The sequence below is a fragment of the Podarcis gaigeae genome (genome assembly GCF_964106915.1).
Source record: "Podarcis gaigeae genome assembly, chromosome: 10".
Taxonomy (NCBI): Eukaryota; Metazoa; Chordata; class Lepidosauria; order Squamata; family Lacertidae; genus Podarcis; species Podarcis gaigeae.
In genome coordinates, this window is record NC_139686.1 from 60,194,342 (window position 1) to 60,218,871 (window position 24,530).

At 46.6% G+C, this 24,530-nt stretch overlaps 1 protein-coding gene across 8 annotated transcripts in view; it reads right to left on the reverse strand.

Annotated features, from left to right (window-relative positions):
• PANX2 (pannexin 2) overlaps positions 1–24,530 on the reverse strand; it is a 45,318-nt gene extending 20,788 nt beyond the window's left edge. For 2 of the 8 annotated variants that reach the window (XM_083699226.1, XM_083699223.1), the window contains exon 1: positions 12,173–12,218. Coding sequence is in view for 1 of the 8 variants with exons in the window: in XM_083699218.1 (XP_083555344.1) it covers positions 12,173–12,398 (226 nt within the window). In the remaining 7 variants the exon portion in view is untranslated. Of the gene's footprint in view, positions 1–12,172; positions 12,527–24,412 lie in introns of those variants that run through there. The other 6 variants (XM_083699218.1, XM_083699220.1, XM_083699222.1 and 3 more) reach the window with 6 other exon arrangements.

Here is a 24,530-nt window from a genome sequence, read left to right on the forward strand (position 1 = left end):
GACCACTGGTCCTGTTAGCTAGGGATGATGGGAGTTGTAGTCCCAAAACAGCTGGAAGGCCAAGTTTGGCCATGCCTGCCATAAGCAATCAAAGAACTCATTCCAATCCCTACCTGGCAATATATTCCATGATGCACTGAGTCTTCATACTAGGCTATGGGAATACTTAGATTACAATCCCATGTACCCTTACCTGAGAGGAAATCCCACTGAATTTATTCCAAGTAGACATGCACAGGATAGCACCATTAAACTGTTCCTAGCTATTTCCTTGCTGCTCTTGCCATGGGGGGAAAGCAATACAGCAAATGTGTATCACGTGATGAGAAGATCTGGAGGCAAGTCAAATCTCAACACTATTTGGAAACTGACTATTAGGTCCAGTCGTGACTGACTCTGGGGTCGCGGCGCTCATCTCGCTTTATTGGCCGAGGGAGCCGGTGTACAGCTTCCAGGTCTTGTGGCCAGCATGACTAAGCCGCTTCTGGCAAACCAGAGCAGTGCACGGAAATGCCGTTTACCTTCCCGCCGGAGCAGTACCTATTTATCTACTTGCACTTTGACGTGCTTTCGAACTGCTAGGTTGGCAGGAGCTGGGACCGAGCAACGGGAGCTCACCCTGTCACGGGGATTTGAACCGCCAACCTTCTGATCGGCAAGTCCTAGGCTCTGTGGTTTAACGCACAGCGCCATCCGCGTCCCATTATTTGGAAACAAGAGATCCTCTAATCCTGGATATTGAAACTATTGGCTTGAAAGTCCTGTTTTTCAAACTTTCAACGTTGGAGGGAATCCTTCCCACCTTGACTGGTCTGCTTTAAGCCCTCCACCCCCCGTGCGTTGTATACAATTCTGGGGCAAGTTTTAGGAAGCTTTATAGCGGTAGTCTTCTTCCTTTTCAAACCCAAGAACCAAGTACCCATCTGGAGAGCCACTTCTTAATTTATCATCGTATACTTGCATGTTAATAGTGCTGCAGTTGTGACCCACCTCTGACCAAACTGTGACCCAACAGAGGCTTCCAACCCACCAAGTTGGAAGACCGTTGCTCTACAGTGCGTGGAAAGTATACGGCAGGTAACTGGCCCTCACTGTTGCACTGTGCAACTTCAAGGTAAGGTAAAGGTAAAGGTACCCCTGCCCGTACGGGCCAGTCTTGACAGACTCTGGGGTTGTGCGCCCATCTCACTTAAGAGGCCAGGGGCCAGCGCTGTCCGGAGACACTTCCGGGTCACGTGGCCAGCGTGACATCGCTGCTCTGGCGAGCCAGAGCTGCACACGGAAACGCCGTTTACCTTCCCGCTGGTAAGCGGTCCCTATTTATCTACTTGCACCCGGAGGTGCTTTCGAACTGCTAGGTTGGCAGGCACTGGGACCGAGCAGCGGGAGCGCACCCCGCCGCAGGGATTCGAACCGCGACCTTTCAATCGGCAAGTCCTAGGCGCTGAGGCTTTAACCCACAGCGCCACCTGTGTCCCTGTGCAACTTCAAAGTGTGTCCTAAAACACAGATGTCAACAGAAGTGTAGTGGTCCTGGGTTGCAGGGGGTCCAAGATCCATTACTATTTCTACAGTCTGGTCCCAGCATGGTTCCTGCCTGCAGCATCCTAAAAAGTACCAGACACTCAGGATTGGCTCTTAGGGTTACTCTGGAGAAAGCACACAGTTTTTCTGTATGCTCCAGAGCTAACCATTTAGGAACAATGAAAACACAAGCACACACAGGTCCGGTTTACCAAACACAACGCATTCCATGGAAACCTTTCATTAGGCAAGTGTTCATATAACGAGTCCACGATTTCCATTGTTTCCTATGGAAATATTTCTAATGCGGGATTTGTTTGCTTTCCTTCTACCCCTTCTGTGTTTTCTTACTGAAATGGCTGCAGCTAACCAGAAAAAGTAGAAAACTGATTTGTCCAAAGGCTCCTGCTCTCTGATTTGTCCACTGTCTTTCCATGGCTTCTGCCCAAAAATGGCTGTAGCCGACCAGCAAAGCACAACGAACAAGGAAGTAAGGAAACTGGTTGTTTGGATAAGTGAATCTGCGGAGTATATAGCAAGTTTTGGCCATCATTATTTTCGTGTGGGTAAGTGAATTTTTGGATAGTGAGAGTGCAGACAGCAGGACCTACGTGGAATGAGATTTCAAGAGAATGGTGTGCAAATTTTTTGTAATGTACAACAGTACTTCAAGGAAACTACAACTGAAGTCATTCCAAAAGAAGATATTGAAATACCCCAAACCATTTATTCATGTACGCACATAGAACAGAGCTAACTGAAAGGCGACACACATGGAGATATACATTGATCATTGCAGTGATTACCAAATTACAAAGTATAACTGTAAATTTATTGTATAATCTTAGAAGGAGTGTGTGGCTGTGACTATCATGAAGGTACACCTGAATTTCCCACTCTACTATTACCCATCACAAATCTGCAGGGTCAGAATGGAAGTCCGGATAGCACTGGATAGCACCCACAGGGATTTATGTGAGGGGCAACCCAGTGAATTTGGAAAACTGGGAAATATGGGCAATCACAAAGTCAGCTAATTATGAGGCTTTCCTGGCAGTGAAATGTCTAACTATTATTACTATTATTATTATTATTATTATTATTATTATACGTTATATGTAGGGCTGCCTCTGAAGACAGTTCAGAAACTTTAGCAAGTGCAGAATTCAGCGGCCAGGTTGCTCACCAGAGCAAGACGGTTTGAGCATACAGTGGTGCCTCGCAAGACGAAAAGAATCCGTTCCGCGATTCTCTTTGTCTAGCGGTTAATGACGGCTTAGCGGATTAGCGCTATTAGCGGCTTAGCAGCTTTTAGCGGCTTTTAGGCTTATCGGATAAGCGGCTTAGAAAAAGGGGGGGAGGGGAAAAAACCCGCAGGAACTCACAAGACATTTTCGTCTTGCGAAGCAAGCCCATAGGAAATTCGTTTTGCGAAGCACCTCCAAAACGGAAAACCCTTTCGTCTAGCGGGTTTTCCGTCTTGCGAGGCATTCGTCTTGCGGGGCACCACTGTATTACACTGATCCTGGTCCGACTGCACTGGCTACCAATTAGTTTCCGGGCCCAATTCAAAGTGCCAGTTTTGACCTATAAAGCCTTAAATGGCTCAGGACCACAATAACTCAAGGACCGCCTCTTTTCATATGAACCTAGCCGGACCCTGAGATCATCTTCTGAGGCCCTCCTTCGTGTGCCTCCTCCTCGAGAGGTCCGGAAGGTAGCAACACGAGAACGGGGCCTTCTCTGCAGTGGCTCCCTGTCTGTGGAATGCTCTCCCCAGGGAAGTTCACCTGGCGCCTTCATTATACATCTTTAGATGCCAGGCAAAACCTTTCCTGGTCTTTGGTTGACCTGATTGACATGCTATACCAGGCTTCCTCAACCTCAGCCCTTCAGATGTTTTGAGACTACAATTCCCATCATCCCTGACCACTAGTCCTGCTAGCTAGGGATCATGGGAGTTGTAGGCCAAAAACATCTGGAGGGCCAAGGTTGAAGAAGCCTGTGCTATACCCTTTAAAAATGTGGCTCTTTTTTGGGGGGGGGGTATTGTTTTTATTTTTATATATTGTGATCTTTTCTGTGAACCATCTGAGACCTCTGGGTATAGGGCGGCATATAATTTGATGATGATGATGATGATGATGATGATGATGACACCACCCTCCATCCGAAAATCACAGGGCAGTTCACAGATAGTGGTCATATTCCTCAATGGCACCATATATATAGAAGTGTGATTAACAATGGAGATGCAATAAGGAGCTGGATAAAAATACAGTGGTACCTCGGGTTACATATACTTCAGGTTACATACGCTTCAGGTTACAGACTCCGCTAACCCAGAAATATTACCTTGGGTTAAGAACTTTGCTTCAGGATGAGAACAGAAATTGTGCTCCGGCAGCCTGGTGGCAGCAGGAAGCCCCATTAGCTAAAGTGGTGCTTCAGGTTAAGAACAGTTTCAGGTTAAGAACGGACCTCCGGAACGAATTAAGTACTTAACCCGAGGTACCACTGTACTGAAGATAGTACAGAAGATAGCCCCTGGATAATTAAGCAGTATCTTTTTAAAAGCATGATGTTGCTCCTGAAATAAGCGCACTTCGCTCTTAATGTCTCTACACCAAATCTAAAATGTTGCTACAGTTCAGAGCCAAGCCCAACAATTTGCTGGCATTAATTGTGCATGAAAACTGGACCATGCCCACTTAGGCAATTAATTGTTTTCAAACCTTTGCCCTCTCAAATTCAATTGCTTGTCCCGGTACACAGCAAAATGTTCACTTCATCTTTACCTTTGGGAATGTTTGCGCCAGCTGCTCCTATTCTGAAGCTGCTCTGTGCCCGGAATGTTATTTATTTGCTTGTAACACTTTGTCCCCGGGAACTGAAAATGGTCAGTCAATTTGTTCCGGCGACCATGCCAGAGTCACACATTTTGATGGGCTACCTGAAGGATGCCACACTCAATATTCTCTGCAGGCCCTTCCAACACTCAACAAAGAAACAAAAAGCTAGAGGCAATAATTTTCTGCTTGGAGCTTCTAATTCCTCTACTAATTTTGAGGGCCAAGCATTCCAGCTATTGAAAGTTGCTTCATAACCCAATACAGTGGTACCTCGGGTTACAGACGCTTCAGCTTACAGACTTTGCTAACCCAGAAATAGTACCTCGGGTTAAGAACTTTGCTTCAGGATGAGAACAGAAATTGTGTGGTGGCAGCAGGAGGCCCCATTAGCTGAAGTGGTACCTCAGGTTAAGAATAGTTTCAGGTTAAGAACGGACCTCCGGAACAAATTAAGTTCTTTCCAGAGGTACCACTGTACTGTAATCTACAGCTATTTTACACTCTTTTTTTAAAGAGTCCTTTTTAATATTTCCAGGGGAAAACAATGAGTTGGGACATCTTAGTGCAGCTTTTGAAAAGTTTTGAAGAAACTTATATACTGGGGATAGTCACAGCCTACCCACAGCATTTTGTGCCAGCTGGAGTCTTTCAGTCTTTCAGTCTCACAATGGTCACGTCTTGGGGTTATACTATACAGTCATACCTCGGAAGTCGAATGGAATCCATTCTGGAAGTCTTTCGACTTCCAAAATGTTCAAAAACCAAAGTGTGGCTTCCGACTGGCTGCAGGAAGCTCCTGCAGCCAATCGGAAGCCGCGTCAGATGTTCGGGTTCCAAAGAACGTTCGCAAATCGGAACACTCACTTCTGGATTTGCGGCGTTCGGGAGCCAAAATGTTCAACTCGCAGGGCGTTCAGGATCCAAGGTACGGCTGTATGCTACAGTTTGACATGTTTCTCAAAGCAGCTTCCACAGCCAGCCGTTCCTAATTCATCTCTAGCCAAGGTGCAAACACCTTTGCCTAGGCCAGCAGTGGTGTCCAAGCTTTTTTCAAAGAGAGCCAGATTTGATGAAGTGAAGAGCCGTGGTTAACCTTTTTTTAGGATTGAAGTTGTTGAGGTGGTTTTTTTATAGGATTTTACCTCAGGAAATAAACTGCCACAGGGGCTGGATTAAACCGACCAGCGGGCCAGATTAGGCCCCCGAAACGGACTTTGGACATGCCTGAGATGGGGGTAAAGACATCCCTGCCCCATCAATGCCCCCTTAGTGTGTGTACAAGCAGAAACAAATCTGACCCGAATGAAGCTGTGTTGATGCGAGCACCCGGAAGGAAAGTCTGTGAAATTCCCCATGAATAAAACAACTACATTGCGCTCAAAGGCGGTAATGTGAGCGCATCCTAAATAAAAACTGAACTCAGTCTGCTGCCAGAAGGCTGCGTATCTTTTAGTTATTACGTTTTTCTTCAGTTCAGAAGCCTGCATGTTCTTACATTGATGGGAAATGGTTTAACGGAAGGCCCCACAACTTAACTCTTGCTACTTTGCCATCTTCGCCACTGCCCCACAAAAACCAATCAAGGGCTTAATGTGAGCACCTAAAACGTTTCACTACAAACCCAAACAATTTGTTGGATCAGTAATTTTCAGTGGGCTGTATGATTCACTTTCTAAAAGCTCGGGGTGTGTGTGTGTGTGCTATGGTCATTCAAGCTGAAAACGTATTGCTTTTCAATGCCTCAATGCAGATTCACACAACATTAATAGCTATTCGCAAAGAGACAATAATTTCCATATCATATCCCATTGCTGTTCCCAGCCAACCCTATTCCCCAGTACAAAACGGTCACTTGGAAACTCAGCTCTTCTAAATATACTTATATCCGCAAATACATTTATATTTCATGTTCATATGATTTTTGTTAGAAACAATAAGTTACTCTGATAGCAATTTAATATTGCATGTTCAAAAAGCTACTGCTTTGTTTGCAATGGATACAATAGCTTCAGAAAGTTAGAGGGCTATAAGGACACTTTGCATTTTCTGTACATTATCTTGTAATCCCTACAAAAGCCTTGAAAGGGAGACCAGGATTACTATTCTTACATTGCGGATTGGTGACCTAGCGAGTACACAGCAAAAACAAGGTTCAAAGTGGCGTTGAGACGAAAATGAAACCACACTTACACCACAAATCCGCTCCACTTCCCAGTGGGGAGGAGTTGCGGTGGACCATGTGGCCACACACTCCCCTCTGGGGGTGAGGGATGAAGTCCCCCGTCCCCCGGAGGTTCCCAGCCATGTCATTCGCCTGCCAGCCAATCCGCTGGCTGGGGGGCGTGGCCGGGCCCCATTTAAACTGAGGTGTGAGCTGGAGCGCTTCCTCTTGGCTTGCTTCCTCAATCTTCTGCCCTCCCTCCCTATTTTCAGGTGTTGAATTTGGCCTTGCTATAGACCTCGGTTGGTCGCCATTGAGGGGCCTGGTAGGAGTTTTTCCACTTGGCAAATTGGCATGGGCCATTTGGTTTTTGCCTACCTCGGAGCAATCGTCACAATTTTGTAAGGCTTGGTGGTTAGGCATTGGTTGATCTTATGATGGGGGAGGGGAGGTGTGGCCATCACCTGCCCCTCCAAGCTTAAGGGTATTCTGTTAAAGGAATCCGGGGGGGGGGGTGGATCTTGTCTGAAGTCCGGAGTTGGGCTAGGGCCATGACACTGTCGGAGCTGCGCTCGACCGAACGACTCTTCCGGAATTGCCTCCGACGTGATTAACGACCTGAGCCTCTGATAAGGCTTCAGGCACATTTCCCATTACTCAGAGTATCCAGCACGGGAAGGACGAGAAGTTTGAGCTACATGGCTAAAGGGTTTTATTACTAAGCTACGTAGACAGAAAAGAAATGCATCCTCTCTCTGTGAGACCAGAGAGCAACCGAAAAACAAAGGAACAGGAAACCAGTGACATCACATCTGTCTCCTGTCTTCCGTGAGACTTCCAACAGTTTGGAGGAATGTAAACAGGAATGTAAACAGAGTCCTGTGACTCCAAGAACACTGCACAGTGGCAACACACAGAAACTGACATCCATGACCTCGTCGGGAACCCAGAGGGAGCTCAAGTTGGTTTGCATCAATGGGGCTCCCCCTATTGGTGGTTGGCCCTTACAGGACTCCCTGCATGGCGGGCAGGAGTCAGATATAGTCGGGTCAATTCCAGTGCCTAAGCCAATACCGCTCACATTCTGTACCCAATAAAGTTGTGGCCTAAATTTGCCCAATAACATTAACCTAAAATCTGTGTCCTTGTGTCTTATTCATCAATGAGGGGGTGGTCTCGGGGTCTTGACACGCAATACATGTGTTAAATCTTCAAGGTTACCACAAGACTTTTGGTTGCTTTAGCTGCACAGTTATCCCTCTGGAAATTGCCACTTAAAAAGAGAGAAAAGAAAAGAGACCCTTTTATAGTTTGCAGCCTATTGCATTTCTATATCTGTCTTGAACATCTGTCTTGAACTCAGAAGGTCCCAGGTTCAATCCCTGACATTTCCAGGAAGGGTGGATTTGATTTAAATCAAATTGTTTTAAATCACTAGTCAGTAAGACTTGATTCAAATCATTTTTTTATGGAAAGACTCATTCCTGCTGGTATAATCTTAATATTTACAACCAGATGAAGGATTCAGAGTAGTTTTTACAGTTATATCAAAAATTACTAATTTGGTTATACTATTAGAAATACATTTACAGATAATTATGAAATTATTGTGAGGTTCATGAAGTTAACTGTTTATATTTGGACACCTTATCTGCTGTGCTTTATTAGAAAGAGAAAAATAATCATTTCCTTAACAACAATTTAAACTATCTATTTAACCAAAACAATAACATTATAGCATACATATGCATGTTTGTTAACTGATGTGGTTAAACAATTAGAAAAAAACTTTGAGTTCTAGCACATATTAAAAACTTAAAACAAATCCTTATTTCCTTGTTTATGAAAATGTAACTTAAATAGAAAACTATCTTTAGAAAGATTTTTCCCCCAAAAGCATTTCATTTTAAAAATCTGATTTAAATTTTTAAAAATCCGATTTAAATAACAAAAATCTGTTTTTTGATTTTCTTTTAAAAAATCATTGATTTTTATCCACCCTGGACTGCAGTCTGGAACCCTGGATAACCTCTGCAAATCAGTGTAGGCAGCACTGAGCTAAATAAGCCAATGGTCTGATTCGTCTTAATCCAGTTTCTTATGTTCCAGTGATGACAAGTGATTTCTGTGCTTTATCCACCTGCCATGAAATCCTTCAAGCTAAAACCAACCCCAGCGCCTTCAGGTAGACTTCTGAGGCTGAAGCATAATAGGCAAGGACATGTTAATTTTAAGAGTCAGACTGTCTTCTCAACCACCCTAACTCTAACTCCTCCAAAAAACCCCTCTGTGCTTAAACCTTATACACAGTTAACTCTGCCCCTTGGGCTCCCATTGGTTAGTCATTTTACAATTAGCTAACCCTTTCCTTATGAACCCGGTATGATGTCACACTTTTAGGAGGGCAAACGACACACCTAGGAACAGAGGGATGGCAAGCAGTGCTCCGTGAAGAACAAAAAGCAAGGGCAGCTTATTTGCAAAGGTAGCGCAGCATCTCTGGGGAGAATGGGAGTCACTCGCCCCATTGCACTCCCTCGGCAGCTGCAGCAAAAATACAACCATGCGCTTCAAGAATGGAAGAGGCAAAGTCTCTGGGAGCAGCTGGACATTGTGTGTCCTGTTGTTTTTTGAGGGGAAGAGATCTCGAAATAAAATTTTGAGCATATTTGTAATTTGGGTTCTGGGGAGCAAAATTCTAGCCGCTCTCTGTTCATTATGCCCCCCACTTCAAAACCCTCTGGTTGGTGGTTCCACTGAGGCCATGGACTCCACTTTCAACTGCTTTTTCACGGAGGACTAAGCTGGATAGTACATCTTCCTCTCAAACTGTTCCAGTTTACCATTCCGCCTTCCACAGTGTTTCTGGCCACTCCTCCCCTCCCACTAATCACATTCTGGTGCTAAGCAGACGCTTGCAGATATAATAAATAAGCAATAATTTATACAATAATTGAGAGTCTTCAAAGAACGCCTCGTGCCAAAATACTACATTTTGTTGTAATTCTTGCAACAAGAACCTGGTAAAGTAGAGCAGTGCGATTACACAGGATCAAGACTGTTGCTGCACAACGCACCAAAACTTTAGAAGAGATCTACCTGCACTTTGGGAGAGTGGAGAAAATGTGGTTTAAGTGTATGGTGTGGTTCATCTAAGGCAGGGTTGCCGAAACCCGAGGTCCTCCAGATGTTGATGGTCTCCAGCTCCCCAAAGGTGGGGGGATTCAAGTCTGGCAACATCTGGAGGGCCAGAGGTTCCCCACTCCTGGTCTAAGGGCACCCAGAGTTCATGGCAGAGATGAGAGTCAATCAGGACTGTTTGTTTTTCTGATTTGAAGATGAGCCTCCACAGTGCATCAAGTCTAGCCCCAGTACTAAGCCCTTGGCCTTTCTCATTCCACATTGCCAAGTTTCTCTTCTCTGGGAGGTTTCAGTGTGGTGTAGTGGTTAAGAGCAGTGGACTCGTAATCTGGGGAACCGGGTTCGCGTCTCCGCTCCTCCACATGCAGCTGCTGGGTGACCCTGGGCTAGTCACACTTCTCTGAAGTCTCTCAGCCCCACTCACCTCACAGAGTGTTTGTTGTGGGGGAGGAAGGGGAAAGGAGATTGTTAGCCGCTTTGAGACTCCTTAGGGAAGTGATAAAGCAGGATATCAAATCCAAACTCTTTTTCTTCTTCTTCTTCCCTATCATGCAGGATTGCTTTTATCAGAATCCTAATAAATGCCTGTTTTCATAGAGTCATAGAACTGTTCGCCCGGTGCCTTCATTATACACCTTCAGGCATCAGGAAAAAATGTTCCTTTTTAACCAGGCCTATGGTTGATCTGTTTGACATCCTGTACCCTTTTAAAATGTGGCTCTTTTCTGGGGGAGTATTATTGGGTTGTTGTTTTTATTCTGATTATATATGTTGTGATCTTTTCTGTGCACTGCCCTGAGACCTCCAGGTATAGGGCGGTATACAGTAGTACCTCGGGTTACAGACGCTTCAGGTTATGCGATTTCGGCTTGCGCACCGCGCCAAACCCAGAAGTACCGGAATCAGTTAAAGTGGTACCTCAGGTTACATATGCTTCAGGTTACATACGCTTTAGGTTACAGACTCCGCTAACCCAGAAATAGTACCTCAGGTTAAGAACTTTGCTTCAGGATGAGAACAGAAATCGTGCGGCAGCAGCGTGAGGCCCCATTAGCTAAAGTGGTGCTTCAGGTTAAGAACAGTTTCAGGTTAAGAACGGACCTCCGGAACGAATTAAGTACTTAACCCGAGGTACCACTGTACTTCTGGGTTTCAGCGCTCATTCATGTGCAGAAGCACCAAATCGCGACCCGCGCACGCAGACCTGGTGATGTGGGTTGCAAACGTGCCACCCACACAGATCACATTTGCAAGCCGAGGTTCCACTGTATAAACTCAATAAATAAATAAATAAATATAATTGGAAGGGACCGCGAGGGTCATCTAGTTCAACCCTTTGCAATGCAAGAATCTTTCGCCCAAAGTGAGGCTCAAAGCCACAGCTCTGAGATTAAGAGTCTCATGCCTTACCGACTGAACTATAATGATTATTTGCCAGGAGGATGACTCCCCAGGGTGAAACTGGACTTTATTTCACACAGGTCAAAGACCCAGTTTGGCACACCCATCCACATTTGCGTACACCGACCAACAGGCTGGGAGCCTCAATGGCACCCCTCTGGAGGCTTCATTGGGGCAATAACCCAACTAGCACTCCCCCTAGCTACAGCCCTGCGCCTCCCTCATTCGTCTAACTACTTGAGAAGGGAAGGGAATTATGTGTGTGTGTGTCCCAACCACTGCTACCTCCCCACCTCTCCTCTCCTCAGCAAAGCTTCTTCTACAGCTGCCAGACAGGCGGACTTTCAACAGGTGAAGCTGTCCCCTGTTTCTGAGGTGCAGCAATAGGAGTGAGGAAAGGCTTCACCGGCTGGACATTGCAACAAAACTGCCAGCACATTTGCAAAGCTTAGCAGGGCCCGGCTTGATTTCAAACTGGATGCCTTGAGATCCCTGTATTACAGGCATGTCCAACAGGTAGATCGTGCTCTACCGATAGATCACTGGACGTCTGCGGTAGATCACTGGCTCCCCCCAAAGAAGCTGAACAACTGTGGCTCCTCTAAAGAAAGCTCAACAGGTCAAGAGAGCCAGTGTGGTGTAGTGGTTAAGAGCGGTAGTCTCGTAATCTGGTGAACTGGGTTCGCTTCCCCGCTCCTCCACATGCAGCTGCTGGGTGACCTTGGGCCAGTCACACTTCTCTGAAGTCCCTCAGCCCCACACACCTCACAGAGTGTTTGTTGTGGGGGAGGGAGGGAAAGGAGAATGTTAGCCGCTTTGAGACTCCTTCGGGTAGTGATAAAGCGGGATATCAAATCCAAACTCTTCTTCAACATTTTACCTCCTCCCTGAAAAAAACTCAACAACTTTGACCCGAGCCCCCCAAAAGGGGGTAGATCATTGCCAGTTTTTAGCTCTGTGAGTAGATAGCAGTCTCTTAGGAGCTGGCCACCCCTGCTGTATTTCAAATCGGTTGGACTGGATCCCCTCCCAATTCTCCTATTCCATGCTTTCCACGCTGCTGCCCTGAAGGCCCAGCAAAGCCCCACCTTACCGGCAAAGTTCTTGGTGAAAACCAGCGTGACGAGGACGATGGGGATGAGGACGGTGCCGATGGTGACGACGCGGTCGAAGGGCAGCTCGAGCTTGAGTTGCAGCAGCAGCGCCGCCAGCGAGCCCGCCTTGTCGTCCTGCGCACCGGGCAGGATCAGCTCCTTGAGTTTCTCGCCCGCCAGCAGCGCCGTGGCCATGTCCGGGTGGTTCTCGATGATGTGTTGCATAAGCGGCGCTCCTCACCCGGGCGCTCCTGCCTGCAGCAGGGGAAGCGTCGCCGTCGCCGCCTGGCCGGAGGAGATCCACGAAATCCAGAAGATCCAGCGGATCCCGAGCCGAGGAAGGTGGTCCCGGCCTGCGGGTAGGAGGAGCGACAGCGGAGAGCGATGAGAAAAAGAGAGGGCGCACGTGGAGACCCAGGAAGGCGACGAGGCACCATCTCCCTTTTTGCGCAACAGCCGCGTCCCTAGCGAGACTGCGGCAACGGCGATCGGGGGGTGCCCTTGGCGCCCGCAGCCGCGGATCTCCGTGCCCGCCACCCCCCTCTCCCCAGGCCTCCCTTTCCCAGGCGGCGGCGGAGATTAAGCGCCATGCAATACCGCCGAGGACGGGGTGCTGGCGGTCAGCCCCGGAAAGGCGCGACCCGGATTGCGCCAAGCTGGGTGGTTGCAGCCAGCGCGCAAATACCAGCGGGCAGGGAGAGCGCCGCGGGCGTAAACACCCCCTGCGTGGATAAGAAGAATAAAAACCAGCGCGATAAACACCTTATCGCGGCTCTGCTGCGCAATAAAAGCCCATCAGAAGCTGGTTATATATAATTTCTATCTAGAACATATTATACACACACACAAAGACACACACACACAGAGATGTATGTACCAAGAAGCTTGTTGCAGAACTAGAATGGACCTTTTCCGGTTACCTTGATGGAAGTCTTTTTTTAAATCCCCGCGCTTCTCCTGCTCCAAAGCCGAGAGAGGAGCGCAAGGGTGACTCGGCAAAATCAGAGATGGTAAAGGGGGGAAAAAAATCCGGCTGCGGCAGGCTGGCAAGACTCCGGCCTTCACATAGTACTTCCTCTTGGTCTCCAAGTCTAGTGCAGGATCTCACCCACCCCCTCTCCAAAGAAGAGAGGGGCGATTTGCAAAGGGCAGTTGCACGAATGGAAGCGTCCTCCGCGGTAGCCGCCGCAACGAGCTGTTGGAGAAGGCGCTTTGCAGCGGCGAAGGAAGCCCCCCAGCGGAATGCAATGGGTTGAACGCCGCCCAGAGGTCGTTTAAGGTCTCCGCTTAAACATCTGGAATTGGTGGAGCTGCCAGCAGCGGCAGGAGCGGGGGCTTTGCTCCAGGAGAGAAGGGTGGCCGCGAGGAGGCATAGGCTGCAGGCATTATCGGCTCAGAAGCTGCAGTCACCAAGAGCAACACGTTGCGCCTCGAAGTGGCGCCTCGAAGTGGCGACAGACAGCTTCTCCTGCCGCTGCCTGGGAATGGCTCGGCGGCATCTCCGGCTGCTTTCGAGGCTGGCAGCCTGGTTAGAAGCGACGGAGGGAGCCCCTTTGGAGAAAAGGGGGCCCCAGGAAAAGCGCCTCTGGGCCTCATTGCGGAGGCAACCAAAGGAACCCGGCGGCGAGCGCTGAAGCGGCGCAAATGCAAATGCAGAAAGGGATTTATTTCAATTGCTTAGTCGCCCCATCCTCTTCCCTCTCTCTCTCGACACCTAGCTCTTGTTCTGCAGTGGCATTAGTGCAGCCAGGTTCTCTGCATATTTACCCACAAAAAAATCCCGCGGAGTTCAGAGGGTGTTTGCACTCCCGTGACACGCGAGAGTGCATAGGGACTGCAGCCCTGGGTGGTTGTTGTTGTTTAGTCGTTTAGTCGTGTCCGACTCTTCGTGACCCCATGGACCAGAGCATGCCAGGCACTCCTGTCTTCCACTGCCTCCCGCAGTTTGGTCAAACTCATGCTGGTAGCTTCGAGAACACTGTCCAACCATCTCGTCCTCTGTCGTCCCCTTCTCCTTGTGCCCTCCATCTTTCCCAACATCAGGGTCTTTTCCAGGGAGTCTTCTCTTCTCATGAGGTGGCCAAAGTATTGGAGCCTCAGCTTCAGGATCTGTCCTTCCAGAGAGCACTCAGGGCTGATTTCCTTCAGAATGGAGAGGTTTGATCTTCTTGCAGTCCATGGGACTCTCCAGAGTCTCCTCCAGCACCATAATTCAAAAGCATCAATTCTTCAGCAATCAGCCTTCTTTATGGTTGTTATAATTTAATGCCCACCCCCAAATCCACAGTAACACAGCTGGGTGATTTTAGACTCGAATTAATAGTCTTGCCAGAAGGCGAGCTCTTGAGATGGCCATGTGCATTGCCTCCGTTGAGGCAGGTCCGAGAACAGTCCTTACTCAAGAGTGGAGCCTCTGACTCAAACTCCACTGAAAAGCCCTGCTGTTTCTGAGCCATAGCCACAGCATGCTCTGGTTATCTCCCGCTTGGACTACTTCAATGCGCTCTACGTGGGGCTACCTTTGAAGGTGACCCGGAAACTACAACTAATCCAGAACGCAGCAGCTAGACTGGTGACAGGGAGCGGCCGCCGACACCATATAACACCGGTCTTGAAAGACCTACATTGGCTCCTAGTACGTTTCCGAGCACAATTCAAAGTGTTGGTGCTGACCTTTAAAGCCTTAAACGGCCTCGGTCCAGTATACCTGAAGGAGCATCTCCACCTTCATCAGTGTTCTACCCGGACACTGAGGTCCAGCACCGAGGGCCTTCTGGCGGTTCCCTCACTGCAAGAAGCCAAGTTACAGGGAACCAGGCAGAGGGCCTTCTCGGTAGTGGCACCCCCCCTGTGGAACGCCCTCCCACCAGATGTCAAAGAGAACAACTACCAGACTTTTAGAAGACATCTGAAGGCAGCCCTGTTTAGGGATGCTTTTAATGTTTGATGTATCACAGTATTTTAATATTCTTTTGGAAGCCGCCCAGAGTGGCTGGGGAGGCCCAGCCAGATGGGCGGGGCGGGGTATAAATAATAAATTATTATTATTATTATTATTATTATTATTATTATTATTATTATCTTTATGTAACGTTCCCTTGAAACACTTTGCGGATCTGAGGAGCGTGTGCGCGCGCGTTCCTGCGACTGCGAAGACAGACCCGTGTTTGTTGGGAAGTGTTTGGTTACACCCCAGGCAGAAGGATCTACAGTACTGTGCAAACCTGTCTACTTGTACTGGGAGCCAAGCCTCAGTGGCCACATCCAGTCCTACTTCAATGTAAGCGCATATAGGATTGCAGCTTTAGAAATGGAGGTGGTCTCTGTCATGCAGGGCGACAGGCTGAAATACTTACATGGGTACCTCGGGTTACATACACTTCAGGTTACAGACTCCGCTAACCTAGAAATAGTGCTTCAGGTTAAGAACTTTGCTTCAGGATGAGAACAGAAATCGTGCTCTGGCGGCGCGGCGGCAGCAGGAGGCCCCATTAGCTAAAGTGGTGCTTCAGGTTAAGAACAGTTTCAGGTTAAGTACGGACCTCCAGAATGAATTAAGTACTTAACCCGAGGTACCACTGTACATGCGTAATGATTACAAGTCACAGAACTGTAACACTTGGCGTTTGTGTTTACAAAAACCATGCATTTCTACTCATTTTCGTAATTGTAGATTAAATCTCCCAATGGCCTTGAAGATGCATGCATAAAGCAGACTCGGGTGTTTAGGAAAGCAACCAGAGTTTGTTATTTAATTCCTCTTGAATTGAAGGATAATGTCTGCCCATTCACCTGCTGCCCTTCAGCGGAACCTTTGAGGGCTTGTTTTTTTAAAAACATTATGTGAAGTCTACATAGATTGTAGTCTACCACACTCGGCACTAAATAAACTGAATACAGTGGTGCCCTGCAAGACGAACGCCTCGCAAGACGGAAAACCCGCTAGACGAAAGGGTTTTCCGTTTTGGAGGGGCTTCGCAAAACAAATTTCTCTATGGGCTTGCTTCACAAGATGAAATGTCTTGCGAGTTTTTCCGACTTTTTTTCCTTCCCCCCCCTTTTTCTAAGCCGTTAAGCCGCTTATCAGCTGATCCGCTAAGCTGATAAGCCGCTAAAAGCCGCTAATAGCGCTAATCCGCTAAGCCGTCAATGGGCTTGCTTCGCAAGACGAAAAAACCGCTAGACGAAGAGAATCGCGGAACGGATTCTTTTCGCCTTGCGAGGCACCACTGTACATTTATGCAAACAATTAGATTTGCATAATGAATTCTTATTTCAGAAGGGTGGCACTGTGGTCTAACCACAGAGCCTAGGACTTGCCGATCAGAAGGTTGGCGGTTCGAATCCCCGCAACGGGGTGAGCTCCCGTTGCTCAGTCCCTGCTCCTGCCAACCTAGCAGTTCAAAAGCATGTCAAAGTGCAAGTAGATAAATAGGTACCACTCCAGCGGGAAGGTAGACGGCGTTTCCATGCGCTGCTCTTGTTCGCCAGAAGTGGCTTAGTCATGCTGGCCATATGACCTGGAAGCTGTATGCCGGCTCTCTCAGCCAATAAAGCAAGGTGAGCGCTGCAACCCCAGAGTCGGCCACGGCTGGACCTAATGGTCAGGGGTCCCTTTACCTTTACGTACAGCATACAGCCTTTAATATTCTGTGTCGGGTTACTGCTCCTATCTTTATTGTATTCATATTCCACGAGGAAGTTTATCTGTGCATCCTGATTTCAATTCCATGAGGAAGATTAGGCAAAGAGAGTGACTAATCTCATGGCTGAGCAGGATTTGAAGTTATCCTGGGCCAAGCCCAACACAATGCTTTGGGCTCACATGGTAAGTCAAATGACAGCTAAGTGTGAACAACTGAGTGTACTCTCAGACCTACAATTCCCAGAGTGGTTTAACAATCCATCCCTCTTCCTTGGGAACTCTGGAATTATATCTCAGCGAGGGTGAATAAGGGTTTCCTAACCCTACAACTTTGGGCAAAACTGAAAAAAGCTATACAACTTTGTCAAGAAAAGCTCAACAACCCTAGCATAGCGCAGGTGGGACCTTGAAAAAATGGCAGCTGCTTCATTCCTTACTTTAGCTGTCTTGCTGCCATGCTATCCGAAACAAAGCAACAGTTGGCTTAGCATTACTTCCAAACCTGGGCTGGATCTAGACTCATCAAAGAAGCATTTCAGTTAAACGTGTTGTAAACTTTGTATGAGAAATCAGGTTGGCAAAAATGGAACCCCACAGCGCCATCTGCTGTCACAGTGTTATAATGCATATACAGTACAAAGCATATAAAGCGCTTTTCCTTTGCCAATATAGCTGAGTCCCTGATCTTTCTCCAAAGAAACCATAAGCTTGTTGGTGGCCATGTCTGTATGCCATGGTAGTAGCAATAGTAGTATAGTGATATAGCCTTTGCTACTCCACCCACCTGCCTGTGTGGAATATTATGTAATCAAATGCAGTGGTACCTCTGATAAGGTACTTAATTCGTTCCAGAGGTCTGTTTTCAACCTGAAACTGTTCTTAACCTGAAGCACCACTTTAGCTAATGGGGCTTCCCACTGCCGCCGCACCGCCGGAGCACAATTTCTGTTCTCATCCTGAAGCAAAGTTCTTAACCCAAGGTACTATTTCTGGGTTAGCAGAGTCTGTAACCTGAAGTGTATGTAACCCGAGGTACCACTGTATAAAATACACAGTACACTGTATATTTGTAAGCAAATGCAAAAGGCACAGCAACTGAGAACTATGCAAAGCTCAAGACAATTGAGCTTCTTGTTATATTATAGAGAAAGGATGGGAATTCTTTAGTTTTCCAGATATTGCTGTACTACAACTTTCATCATCCCTATTTGTCACACTGGTTGGCGATAGGCCGCCATCTCTGTTCTAGAGCAACAGAACATTTCTGATTCTGCTAAAGCTAATGACTGAATTAAATCTGATTGCAAATACACAGCATAGACTGAGTCATTAATACTTGCAATGACTCATCCTCCTGAATAATTTATGTATGTCACCCAGACTTATTGCTTTGGTGTTATTTGATTTCCCCCCATCACCATCGAGGCCTCATTATTTGTCCAGACTGAACTTTAGAGTATTGCTGCTAAAGATCTGTACATTACCAGTGAGCTGTATAGTGTTAATTTGCTAGTAAGTAAACACAGTGGTATCTCTGATAAGGTACTTAATTCGTTCCAGAGGTCCGTTCTTAACCTGCAACTGTTCTTAACCTGAAGCACCACTTTAGCTAATGGGGCCTCCTGCTGCTGCTGCTGTGCCACCAGAGCACAATTTCTGTTCTCATCCTGAAGCAAAGTTCTTAACCTGAAGCACTATTTCTGGGTTAGCAGAGTCTGTCACCTGAAGCGTATGTAACCCGAAGCATATGTAACCCGAGGTACCACTGTACCTGTGATGCAAGAATACATAGCTGTCCCATGTAAGGATCAAACTTGTAACCTTGGTGTTAACAGCACCATGCTCTAACCGAGATTGGCTGATATTCCCATGCTGGGTGCCTCTACCATCAGCCATTTTTTGAGGGGAGGATGCGACAGGCTCTTCTGGATTTTGACCCACAAGTCTGGCCTCAATGGGGCTCCATATACATCACCAAACAAATGTGGAAATCATTTTACATCTTGCTGGCCCCGCTTCTTCAATAAAACCCCCAAGTGCCTACAGCAAACTCACAAAGCCTGATACAAACGGATGCTGTAAAGATTCAGCTTCAACTAATTTATAACAGTTTAGGCGAACGCTTCCTTGAGCTGCTAAATCTGGCTTCTGATTTCTGCCAGGCTGATGCATTTGAGAAAACAGAGGTGAGAAGTCAAAGGGGAAATTCAACAACGGGTGCTCTGTCAGAGCAACATAATTGCATCCTGGTGTGAACCACAAGAAAATGTTCAGTGGTGTCAGAAATCTGTGCAAAGCTGCAAAGTCTCCCCACCCCCCCGCCCTTGGATTATTTTCTGCAAAAGGTTCTCAGTAGAACATCTGCACCACATTTATTAATGCATTTGTTAACAGAAGGTGTAGGTCTCCTGAGTCACCTGATGACGCAGATGCTCTCATTGAGGTGGAAGGATTGCTTAGGTAACTGCCTTATTTAATTTAGAAAATTAGAGTTATCCAGGTGTTAACGCATCCTGGATAATTCAATTAAATGGCATCCTACAGAGCCTAGAACTTACAACCTGGGTCTTCTGCAAAGGCAGGCTCCAATCTGAACCCATTCATTTTAGAGGACATGTTTAGGCTCAGAATACATAGCAGACTCATGCACAGCATATTGTACAGATGTAGACACTGTCCAGTTTTTTTTGGGGGGAGAAGCAAGCCTTATGCATGAATTTTGGGAGGCAGCAACTTAAGCCCTCTAGCAATCCTGGCGACACACAAGACACACACCGATCCGATTTGTGGCCCTGATTTATAAATGTAGATTGGATCCGTTCTGACCGGATCTGGAAATCTCATAGACTTGCACTATGAAACCAAAACGGCCACAACATCATTGTTTGTTCACAAGGGGGCATGAAATTTGGGGACATGATAGCCCCTCTAGAGCTAATCAACCTGGCCATGTTTCAGATGGGTAGCACCAGTAATTTTAACACTCGTTAAAGGGACCCCTGACCATTAGGTCCAGTTGTGACTGACTCTGGGGTTGCGGCGCTCATCTCGCTTTATTGGCCAAGGGAGTCGGCGTTTGCCCGCAGACAGCGAACCAGAGCAGCACATGGAAACGGCGTTTACCTTCCTGCCAGAGCAGTACCTATTTATCCACTTGCACTTTGTGCTTTTGAACTGCTAGGTTGGCAGGAGCTGGGACCAAACAATGGGAGCCCATCCCGTCGCGTGATTCAAACCGCCAACCTTCTGATCAGCAAGTCCTAGGCTCTGTGGTTTAACTCATCCCTACTAATTTTAACGCAAACCACCTTTAAACATTGCTTTAAAGAAAATACAGTGTGCATGCTTGTCATACACACACAGGCTGGATTGCTTTCAAGGGTATTCAATTGGCATTGTGCTTCAAGAGATTTCAGACTCTCTTGCAGATGACAAACAACTCTTTAATTGTTCATTACAATTCCAGTATACCCCATTAAATGAAGGCAATAGGAAACATGCTAGTCCTCCTAGGCGCCACGGAGCTGGTAAAACTGGCACCAGTGGCACAGGGACTCCAACATCACAAAAATAATTTTCAATTGAAAGGAAAAACTAAAGCGTACTAGGGGCTATAATTGCGTGTACAAAGGAGCACCATGCAGCTCTTTTAATGTTTTATGAAAATAAATGTCACATGCCTCCCTATCAAATATCCGTTGCCAGCTTTTTAAATAATTTAGAACTCAAGACAGAGGGAAGAGATGCCTCTTTTCCAAGCCATAGAAAAAACATCTTGACGACCAAGCATCCAAATGATCTGCTATCACAGCTCCTCACAGAAATTAATAGCAACTAAGGTTTTGCTAGAAAAAGGTTTGTAGGGTAAAGGAACCTGCTTCAGGTGTAGGCCCTGGTTGCTGGTGGTGGATAAAGGAAGGCAGGAATTAAGTGTCTGAATAATGTTGGCTCAGGATGGGATGGACAAATGGACAGACACACCCCATCCTGGCTCCAATTCAGGCTGCAAAATGTGGTTGAGTACGTGCCTCAGCTTCCCCCAGAATCTTCCATTTTAAACAAAATTTAAAAATTCCTTCCAGTAGTACCTTAGAGACCAACTAAGTTTGCTACCAGTATGAGCTTTTGTGTGCATGCACACTTCTTCGGATACACTGAAAAGAAGTCACCAGATCCATATATACCGTATTTTTTGCTCTAGAAGACTCACTTTTTCCCTCCTAAAAAGGGGAAATGTGTGTGCGTCTTATGGAGCGAATGCAGGCTGAGCAGCTATCACAGAAGCCAGAACAGCAAGAGGGATTTATGCTTTCACTGTGCAGCGATCCCTCTTGCTGTTCTGGCTTCTGAGATTCAGAATATTTTTTTTCAATGTTTTCCTCCTCCAAACACTAGGTGCGTCTTGTGGTCTAGTGCGTCTTATAGATCGAAATATACGGTATATATAGTGAGAGGGTGGGGAGGGGTATTACTCAGAAGGGTGGTGGGAATGGATGATTGGCTGATAGGTGTGGTAAACCTATCAAAGACAGTTTGATTGCCCAATCCAATGCCCAGACCTTTCCTCGTACACCAATAAGGCAAAAAGCACTTGACGAAGCAGAGGTATTATTTTGGTCTCTGTTGCTAGGCCAATCCCACAGTATGCAGGAGCTGTTACATTTCCCTATTAAAAGCCTGTTTCAGGCTGCAAAACGGCGCTGAAGACAGATGTGGTTTATGGTTCTGCTAAACCTTCAGGAAAAGTCATGCATGCATGCATGCATGCTGGAAAGACAAACGAGAGGCGCTATATTGGGCTTCCTCAGTTCTTGCTGCAACTAATGTAACATAATGGGCACATCCTCAGCAGTGGCAAGCTCAAAGGCAGAAGCGCATGATGCACAAAGTTGCTGCTGTTTTGATTCCCAGCTGTCTTGGCAAGCTGCTGTCTCAGCTCAGCTTTTCTCTCTGTCATGAGACAAAGGTTCTTGAGAGCAGAAGTAGTAAGGCCTACAAAGCCTACACAATCATTCAAGCCTGCTAAATGCTAACAGCAAACTGCTGTCACTGTGACTCGTGACTTATCTTTATTCTCCCTATTAAAGTAGCCAGCCTCTCTGTGGGCCTTAGTGTCAAGTCTCTCTCTGTGTGTCTCAGCCAGTGTCTCTGTGTGTCGTTGTGTTGCTGCAGAGTGGCTCCAGGACTCCAGTAAATCAATAACTGAGACTGTGTCTGTGAAGAGTCAGATACTGTAGCTGCTATGAGCACTCTGTGTATGCTCTTTAACTATGCTGTTTATGAACTTTATTTTTCTCAAGTAAAAGTTTTATTGTTTATGAAGAAGACTCTGCATTGATTAATTCACCACACTCTCACCATCCAAAGACCTGCACATTTTGTAAATATTTTCAGTGACAGATTTTTTTTGGTCATTGATTCACACCCCCTCTCAAAAAAGCACAAGCTTTTCGTAAGGGACTAAGTGCAGCCTGTGTGGTGTGGATTTTGTGTGTGTGTGTGTGTGTCAACCACAACCACTAGAGACACGACCCCCACAAAAACAAAAACTACCCTCCTTGGGCCGGAGCCACCCCTGCTCTAAGGGCTAGCAGTAGTCAAAGATGTATCTTCTCCACAAAGATGTACAGTGGTACCTTGGGTTAAATAGGCTTCAGGTTACCAACGCTTCAGGTTACAGACTCCGCTAACCCAGAAATAGTACCTCTGGTTAAGAACTTTGCTTCAGTATGAGAACAGAAATCGCGCGGTGGCGGCGGCGCAGCAGCAGTGGGAGGCCCCGTTAGCTAAAGCGGTGCTTCAGGTTAAGAATAGTTTCAGGTTAAGAACGGACCTCCGGAACGAATTAAGTACGTAACCAGAGGTACCACTGTATTCAACTCAGCATTCACTGCATACAAATGTGCCTCTGAATTAAGCTGCAGGGCTGCTTTTGGTACTATGGATATCATCAAGATTACCTCAGATGAGAAGCACCTGTCGATATAGAAGCGCCATGTATACAAAGTGTCCTGTTTCCCCCTCCCAGCAGCTTCTCCGACTGCTAATTCAGTCCTTTCTTGTTCATGTCCTTTTGCTTTCCTTGGCAGCTTCTACTTCAAAACTTCAAATCACAATGGCCATGATCCATAAGCACACTAAACCAGAATATTTATAGTTCAGTCCCATTGATTACTGCGACTTGACCATTCCTGCCACTACGAAAATTAATTTGGACTGCAGATTTAAGGTTTCTTGAGACTCCCAGACCTCTTCTCTGGAATTGCTGTCAAAACGTCTTCTAGAGGTTCATTGTTTTTAATGAAACCATTTCTGCCAAGGCAGTTTAAAATGCCAACACAAAGGATATAAAAATTGGTGGGGGTGAGAGAGTCTAACTGGCAAAGTGCCAGTTCTCTTTGCACGTCTCTCCCTTTTTCCTTCCTTCAGGGCAGGTGGTATCAGTTGGCCTTGTGAGGGGACAGCCTGACTGGAGCAAATCTTGATTTAGCCTTTACCTGACTCCTTCATGCTCTTCTCTCCTATACAGTGGTACCTCGGGTTAAGTACTTAATTCGTTCTGGAGGTCTGTTCTTAACCTGAAACTGTTCTTAACCTGAAGCACCACTTTAGTTAATGGGACCTCCTGCTGCCGCCACGCCGCTGGAGCACGATTTCTGCTGTCATCCTGAAGCAAAGTTCTTAACCTGAAGCACTATTTCTGGGTTAGCGGAGTCTGTAACCTGAAGCGTATGTAACCTGAAGCGTATGTAACCCGAGGTACCACTGTAGTAGGTAAAAGTCTTGACCAGACCAGGCCCTGAAGTTGTCTTTGCCTCCCATGTATTCGTGTTTCTTCTCACATCTTGTCTCTTTTTGGTTTAGCTTCCCATGTGTTTTCAGACTTGATTTGGGGGGTTCCCCCCTCCCCTCCTGATAATAAAATGCAATTGTAGCACCAACTTGTTGAGGAACTTTTGAATGGGACACTGCTGATTGAAGATGAGTATAAGAAGACCATTAGCAAACTCTGCATGTAAGCAGAAACGGGGAAATTGCCTCAGCCATCTTTTCTTAGTGTGGACAATAGAGGAAATTGAGGTTTAGGTATCCTTCCCTTGGTTTCCGCTATATATGGGCTGTGAGTGCTGTTGCTTATGCACTGAAATGGCACCAGAGAAATATTAGGAGACTCCAGCTGATCAGGGCCTGTGAAAGATCCTAGAGCCCAGAAGGCAATACTGTTTTCGGCTTTGCCTCTATTGTCAGAGACAAATTATGGGCTCAAGCAGAATCTTACTACTTCATGCCCCTCAAAAACTAATTTGGAATTGGTATAGAAAAGCAGATGTGTAGAAGATATACCTATAGAGCAACTCCTTGCCCTGTAGCCTTTCTGAAGGCATGGCAATGGCTCGCCGTTTTTCTAAGGGATATGTTGTGCTGAGCTGTAAATCTGAGGCAGTCTGCTTTGGTTAAAATTAGGAAATAAAGCCTGCTCCGTAAGGGGGTATACGAAGAGAATGCACCCTCAGATTGGTACATAACACGTGTGTGTAAAATAATACTCCACAAACACTTATGTGTAAAATAAGAATATTCAATGAACTCTTACTTTCTAAATAGGGGAGCAGTGCTTTCTTTTCATGACAGAGATCTTTCAACTGCAGAAGTAGGTGTTCCTTTTTTAAAAAGTTGCAATTCCTGCTCCTTTGAGTCTGACCTGAGAGCGG